Below are 7,829 nucleotides of genomic sequence, written 5' to 3'. Positions count from 1 at the left end.
GGGATTTTGAGCTTGAAATGCAAAGCCCTGGGAGCCCAACACATTCTGGAGGAGAAGAGTGGGGTGTGTGTGGAAGGGACAGGGGGACCTCTTGTCCTTATTAAGCTAATTATTTTGTTATTAGGTCCAAACGTGAACAGCGACAGTAAGGACTGACCTAGTGCACAAGCGTGTGACCACACAGCAGAACCCGTGCTGGAGGCCCAAATATGCCTTTTAAATGCAGCTGAAGACCTAAAGACACAAAGTGAGAGCCTAACACACGTCCTTCCTCTAGCAGGGGATGGCGGAAGACCTGGCTGACTGCGGCAGCCGCTCCGCTGCCTCAGGCTGGGCTCTGAGGGGCAGCCCCGGTGCGCGCCGCTTCCATATCTCCAACACCCGCGCGCTCCGCAGCCCCCTCTTAACCAACGCCCGCCCGTTTTAAAAGCGCTCGCACGCCGGGTCCCGCTGTGTGCCTTGCGCTGATTGGCTACTGCCTCCCGTCAGTTATACCTGTCTGCCGGCTCGGCTAGGCCGCGGCTTTGGGTCGGGCAGCGCCGTTCTGCCTATAGCGGCGGTGCCGGGGGGAAAGCGTCCGGAGTGGTGGGGTGAGCTGAGGTGAGGAAAAAAAGAGTCGTGGTTATAGCATAGAGGCTTGTGGAAACCTCTTATCAGTTTCTTTAGGCTAATTTTAGTTTGAGGAGCTGTAGTAGTTTTAGTGGGGTATGTAGGACTTCTAACTACCACAGGTCTGTTGTTTTTAGTGGGGAGGCCAGAAGATGGGGTGGATAATGTTTACTGTGTAACGCGTGGCTTTATTTGTAGTAATTCTTGCTTCAGGCAGCACTAGGAAGTTACACAGCTAGGTGTTAAGTGAGCTGTGTGTGTATTTGGGTGACCAAGCTAGAAGGAAAGGTTCAATGATGGGACAAAATGTCCCAGAGCAACAAGTTTGAACAAGAGGAGAAAGTGGCTTGTGCTTCAGGGTGATGAAAATGGATATGATTGTAACTGCTTTACTTGCCAGGAAGGTGAGGAATTCCTTGGGATTTTGCTTAGTGAAGCTTATTGACAAAGCAAGTTTAAAATATAAGGGATATTAAAAAAAAACAACACACAAAAACAAACATAAAACTCCAACAGTTGTAGATGATGTGTCTCTTTTCTTTTCTTTTGCTTTGATGTTTTGTTTTTGTTGAATTTCTTTTGGAGAATTAAGAGCATAGCGCTTGGATCTACCACTTGGGCAAGGGACTGAAGTGTTGGAGATTGCCTGGGTAAGTATTGCAGACCTTAAGGCAGAAAATGTGGGGAATAGGAAACATAGGGCAACTAGAGAAAGAAAGGCCTTGGGCCTTCATGGATAAAGACATGAAAGCAAGGAACTCAGAAGTGGGATTATCTCCGCCCCTTAGTTTTGACAGACAGTTCCACCAAGTTTTATTAAGTATCGATTCTATTTGAATGATTTTTGTCACTTGGAATACTTTGAATTAATTAGTGGTGGACACAGTGCATTTCAGGAGTATTCTTTGGGCTTAAATCCAATTTTAAAATCACTGTTGCTCCCTAGAATATAGTGATAAGCGCTATCTGCAGTGACAAAATCCTTAGGTCTCTTTACAACTGAGGCAAGTTTTATGAAGTAATTCATTATTGTGTTTGAAGAGATGGCATATTTATAAAATAGCTATGATGTGACTTGTATAAAATTAGAACTTTAGCATGGAGTATATAGTTGCTGGTTAAAGTTCACTACTGTGTTTTGAAATCGAGCTCATAGATTATACCAGCTGCACATAGGATTGTAGCTTTACACTGCTTATTGAAGTCACAGGAAATAGCCAACTATTGCACGTGTTTCTGTGCTCTGGTGGCTTCTGTATGAAGATAGCAGCTTGAGATTGTCTGAGTAGAAATGTCCATAATGTACTATTGAAGCTATTGCAGATATGAATGAGGAGAATTCAGCTGCAACAAGTGGAACTGACAAAATGAGAGGTGGTAATCACAAGGCTGCTGCTTTACTGGCCCTACTAGACAAGACTGGATACAACATGATTCAAGAAAATGGGCAAAGAAAATTTGGTGGGCCTCCACCAGGTAAGCCTTTCTTTGGGTAACAAAATTGAAGTTTATTTTACGTAAGGATTTACTGTGTTTCTGTGTATGTCAGTAGTATACTTTCTGGTCCATTATTACTCTGTTGAGCCTGATGACTTTGCTGAATTTGGGCTTCATTTCTAGTTTAGGATAGCATTGTTGAACATATCTGTCAGTGCATATGGCAGAGACATAAAATGAAGACTACATATGCTTAGGCATATCCTTATAGACCAGAGGGGCCAGAAGCATGGAACTGTTCTGTGGATCTTTGTGTTATTATTATTTTATTCCTGTAGTATATGGCTCCAACCTGTGAAATCTTTAAGAGGAAAAATGTTCATGGTTTTTGGCCACTGAAAAAAAATGATTGTCCCATATCGTACCTTCTTAGGGTGTCTTTATATAGTGGATGAATGGAGAAGGTGGAACCATAATGTTCAGACCTTTTGAATGGCATTGGGGGGAAAGAAATACAGGCACTGGGGACTCTGACTAAAACTTCCTAAAATATGGGCAAGAAGTGCAGGTAAATGTTTATAACTCGGAAATGTTACAAGTAGAAAACACAACAAGTTCTTTCTCTAGCAATTAAGTTATATCATATGTATTAATATGTAACATGATTTTGAGAAGTAAAAAAATGATTTAAATGTAGACTCTTGCAACCGACTTGTGTCTGTTGCTATTTAAAACACTGTTTTGTTGTAAATAATGCTGGTTTCAGTGGCTTGTCATACAAATTCAAGGGAAGCAGATGAATGTTAAAGAATTATCCTGTGTGTACAATTTGCACTTAAGCTTACGAAATCTAAAACGATACAAATATACCAGTCTTCAAAAATAACACTTAAAAACCCAACACCACAAAGTGTGTTGTGTGAAGGTGTGACTGTGACGTTTGGCTGAAGATTTTTTTTTGCTGCACAACTTACTTTAAGGTTGGGAAGGTCCTCCGCCACCTCGTGGATGTGAAGTTTTTGTGGGTAAGATCCCTCGTAACATTTATGAAGATGAATTGGTCCCTCTTTTTGAGAGAGCCGGAAAGATCTATGAGCTCAGGCTGATGATGGAATTCAGTGGTGAGAATCGAGGCTTTGCTTTTGTGATGTACACGACTAAAGAGGATGCCCAACTAGCCATCAAGATTCTTAATAATTATGAAATTCGTCCGGGGAGATTTATTGGTGTCTGCATAAGCTTGGACAACTGCAGACTATTTATTGGAGCAATCCCAAAAGAAAAGAAGAAAGAAGAAATACTGAAAGAAATGAAAAGAATTACGGAAGGAGTGGTGGATGTCATTGTTTGTCCAGATGCCGCAGATAGAACTAAAAATCGTGGATTCGCTTTCATAGAATATGAGTCTCACAGAGCAGCTGCAATGGCCAGAAGGCGGCTACTCCCAGGTAAACCTACTCTTAAGCAAACGTTTTGGAGGACAGTGTTTTTGGGAAGTAGAGGTGAAGGGGTGTGATCCCCTTCTTAGATTGGTAGAAAATCGTTTTTAGGGTATTGTGTTGGAAAGGGCTTATTCTTTGTGGAAAGTAGAAGGGATTCAGAGTATTGAAAGAGGAGAGAACAGGTAAAGGTAATAAGGAAATTTGACAGTGTGACTCCTGCCTACACAAAGAATTGTAAGGTTAAATTTTTGCCAAGTCTTACTTGGTTGATTATTTCAGGCAGTAGTATCTGACACGTTTGCTTAGTGCATGCAGACATCAAACGCTGCTGTTTCACTTTACACATGATATTTGTTTGCTTTTTCTAAAGGTAGCGTATAAGAATGATTCTTATTTTCATCTTTTTGACTGATGTTATGCTTCTTTGCTGTAGGAACGTTCCAGCTCTGGGGTCGTGCAGTTCAAGTTGATTGGGCATGCCCAGAGAAAGAAGTTGATGCAGAAACAATGCGGAGAGTTAAAGTATTGTACGTAAGAAACTTAATGATTTCTACTACAGAGGACACAATTAAAGCTGAATTCAACAAGTTCAAACCACGTGTAGTTGAACGTGTAAAGAAGCTGAGAGATTATGCATTTGTTCATTTCTACAACCGAGAGGATGCAGTTGCTGCCATGTCTATAATGAATGGAAAGTGCATTGATGGAGCTAGCATTGAGGTAACACTGGCAAAGCCAGTTAACAAAGAAAGTACTTGGAAGCAACATCTTAATGGTCACGTAAGCCCCTGTCCTGAAAATCTCATGGAATTTCCTAGCAGAGAAGATGGTCATCAAAAATCTGTAGGGAAACCTGCAAGTCTTCCGCTTAGTCTTAATGGTCAGCACAGTCCAAGCTCTCCTGAACTTGAGTGGTATCCATACCCATTTCTTCCAGGAGTAAAGCTTATTCCAATTAGCATGTATTCTCTCAAATCCAGTTACTTCAGTTCTGCTGTGATGCGTCTGGATTATTTTTGCTACAAAAACAACTGGTTACCACCAGAATACTACTTGTATTCAACCACAAGTCAGGATGGGAAAACACATTTGGTGTGCAAGGTACTTATTCCGAGTATTGCAGATGGTTCACAGAGTTGCTTCATGTCACACAAACTCTGTACAACATTAGAAGATGCGAGGGAATTGGCAGCACGAATGGCACTTCTACATCTAGGTAAGCAGAAATACTTCTGAATAGTTCTTAAGAACTGAAGCTAGAAAAGTGTATTTAAAATTGTTATTTGCGTATAGTTTTGGAAAGCTTTTTTTCTTCCTCTATAGACGTGACAGCACTTTAGCACAGTATCACTGGATGGCACTACAGGTGGGATCTATTATTTTTAAACAAGAAAACGGGAGAAAATGGATGCAATTATTCTTAATTCTTGCAAAGTCTGGAATCAAAGTTTGTTCAGTATCTTGAAGTCTATATATCTACTAGAAAAAGATTTTTGATATTATAGGCTTCTATGATAAAAGCTTTTTGTAACTGAGAAAGCAGTCACTAAAGTTCTGATCGTACGTTATTGCTGCTGCTCTGTGAAAATAACTAATGTCAAGTGTAGCATTTTACATCTCTCATTTTCCCCCCTTTTCTCTCCTCTTGTTGGGAACACGCCTGCTGGATAGCAAACTGTTAAAATAGCATTGCTACTCTTTTCTTCCTAATACTATTACTTAGCAATTATTCTGGAATTTTCTTTGTACTGCAGTGAATTTATTTTACAGTGGCTTTTTTTTTGTTTGACGTGCAGTTTGTAGCAGGCTTAATTTAGACTTGCCTGTGAAATGTAAGAGTTCTTTTCTTAGTGCGTAGAATTTTGCTCCTAATTGGCTTTGATTTTTCATGCTCAAATGGTCTGAGAAAAGAATCTTTGAAACCCAAAGCCTAATGCGTTGTCTTCACTTCAGCAGCAGTCTGTTCAGTTTGTATGAATTGGTCGCGTCCAAGAGGCTGATAACTCTATATTATTCTCTAGGTAACCCTAGAGAATCATATATTTTTAATAACAAAACAGCAATATTTTATTTGTAAGTTTTTGTAAACCCTATGCCAGTTTTTGTGAACATTAGTGCCTGTTTCTTTGTTTTCCTAGCTATGAAAATTAGAGCTGTACCTTTTATAACCTGTGTAACCCCAAATGCAATAAGGTTTTTAAACTGTAAGTAGGGATGAGAGGTTTAGCTTGTTTAAAGGACAGCGGCAGCTTCATATTCTGTGCTTGGCCATGCACATCTACCCATTTTGTGGCTTACAGCTACTGTTGCAAAGTGATTTTTCTCTCCTATAATCAGCTGGGAAAGAATCACAGAAACAACTGCAGTGCAATATTGATCTGAGAATCGCTGTTTGCAGCTGTGGTCAAATCTAGAATGCAACAAGCTTAAAAAAATTAGCAGTCTGTGTTGAACTTTTATTACTCTGCCGTAAAGTAAAACAGCAGTTGGTTGTTTTTAATCAACACTCTTAGCGAGATATCTAAAATCTGGATAGTCTCCCACTAATTACATGATGAGCGATCTCCTGTACCTCGTGCAAAGCACTGTTTTGAAAAGGGATATTCCTGTATTTAAGTAACTATACTTGCCATATTCAGTAGTCCTGAACAGACAGCAGTACGACGACCTGCCACTTGGTGTCAGATGAATACTAAGAAAACGAACTTGAGTAAAACACAAGCCCTGCGTTTCACTGAAAGATGAACGGAAGAAAGAAGTTAATAAATAATAATAATAAAAATCAGGCTCTTTGGAGTACGTGGAAATGATGAGTCTGGGTGTTCAGTTAGTATTCAGATAGTATTTTACAGGTATATCGATGTTACGTTGTTTTAAAATAGACCTACCTAAATGATGTCAATTGTAATAGTGTATGCAGGCAAAAAAGGAGTTATGTTTTATATACCTGGAATCACTTAGAGTTCCAGGTTTAGATTGACATTAAGAACTGGAGTTGTTATTGCAGTGATATTTGGGCTATTTCCTGGGGTAGCCAGTTTCATAGAAAAGAAATACTGTGTTCCTACCCTGATTTGCAGAAATATAACTAATAAATTTAAGTAACGTGTGGATATCTGTCACCACTGAGGCCACTCTCATTTTTAACATGGGGATTACTGTTTTAGTGCCATGGGACTGGTTTTAAAAGCTTATAAGGGAGTGCTAAATCAATGCTTAGTGTTAACTTTGCTGCTGGAAACTTATCATCTTACCCAGTATTTGTCCTGAAGATCAGTATTTTTCTGTCACTGCTGCTTGCAGTCAGGGAATATAGATTTTTAAATCTGAGCCTGTGGTAGGAGAACTTGGAGAAAAGGAAAGATAGAACGAGGTTGGACTATGTGTACGTGTGAAATAAGTTGACTGAATTGAGTCAGTCACTTCAAACTAGAAGTGGGTTTAGTGCCCTTTTCTGGTCAGTTGGTTATGTTGGAGACAATTTATGAAGTATATCTGACAGAACTTGTTAGCAAATGTACCCCTCAGTCAGAAGGCTTAATATGAAAGGCAGCTGCTCTGGCAGTGTTAGATGTAACAAATAAATACAGTTTAAAACAAGGATCTAATATACATGTTAAAATGGTCATCGTTAATACTTTGCTTTCAGGGAAGGTGAAGCACAGGATCATAATTGTAAAGCTTGTTTTTTAAAGATAGAGTCTGAGAATATCTTCAGAACCAAAGAACTTTATTTTTATTTCAGGATTAAGCTTTCTAGGAACTTATGAAAAGGAAAAAGAAACCGAAATTAAGTTCTCAGTTTACATTTCTATTTTCTGTTAGATCCTATCTGTTGCTGCTTAAAGTGTTGACTGAAAAACCTTACTTAAGGATTTCAGTTGGTGCTGGGGTGCAGAGGAAAGAGAAGAATGCAGCAGTGGGATAAGGCATCAAATGCTTTCATTGCATGCTTATCTTAAGTCCATCTTTGAATAGGTAATGCAGTAAGCTTGCTGAAATTGTCTGTTTTTCTTCCCCTCACCCACGTTTTTTTCCTCCTCTTCTGCAGACAGTTGTACACCTAATTCAGCTTGAATTGCCCTGAAGAACATAGTTGAGCAGTTGGAAAAAATGTGTTATTTGTTACTTTGAATCTTGCCGTGAAAGGAAGAATGCCACACTGATGCATGATTACTGGAAATTCAGATTACACGTTACCTGCTGGAGGATTTTTCAAGAGGACATGTTTTAAACTTTCAATTTTGAAGATTAGTGCAATTCAATGTTAAATTGTTTTAGTTAGATTAAATTTGTTTTAAAGGTAATTTGTTTAAAAGATTTCATTACCTGTAATAGTTT

General features: G+C 39.3%; 1 protein-coding gene across 1 annotated transcript; it reads left to right on the top strand.

The window, feature by feature from the left end:
- Positions 1–475: 475 nt before the first annotated feature.
- RBM46 (RNA binding motif protein 46) lies at positions 476–7,565 on the top strand. The gene is made up of 6 exons (XM_072335693.1): positions 476–600; positions 1,195–1,259; positions 1,924–2,085; positions 3,027–3,494; positions 3,922–4,704; positions 7,540–7,565. Exons 3-6 carry the CDS (start codon positions 1,935–1,937, stop codon positions 7,563–7,565), a joined length of 1,428 nt encoding a protein of 475 aa, XP_072191794.1. The 5' UTR covers positions 476–600; positions 1,195–1,259; positions 1,924–1,934.
- Positions 7,566–7,829: the final 264 nt, after the last annotated feature.

The sequence above is a fragment of the Excalfactoria chinensis genome, chromosome 4, assembly GCF_039878825.1.
Source record: "Excalfactoria chinensis isolate bCotChi1 chromosome 4, bCotChi1.hap2, whole genome shotgun sequence".
NCBI lineage: Eukaryota > Metazoa > Chordata > Aves > Galliformes > Phasianidae > Excalfactoria > Excalfactoria chinensis.
Note: the sequence above shows the minus strand (reverse complement) of the source record. Positions and strands in the feature narration are given on the sequence as shown.

Bases quoted from the DNA above. Each gene is read 5' to 3' on its own strand.
- RBM46 (XM_072335693.1), top strand. From the start codon at position 1,935: ATGAATGAGGAGAATTCAGCTGCAACAAGTGGAACTGACAAAATGAGA. The intron at 3,495-3,921 runs GTAAACCTACTC...TCTTTGCTGTAG, and splicing joins CAGAAGGCGGCTACTCCCAG to GAACGTTCCAGCTCTGGGGT. The intron at 4,705-7,539 runs GTAAGCAGAAAT...CCTCTTCTGCAG, and splicing joins AATGGCACTTCTACATCTAG to ACAGTTGTACACCTAATTCA.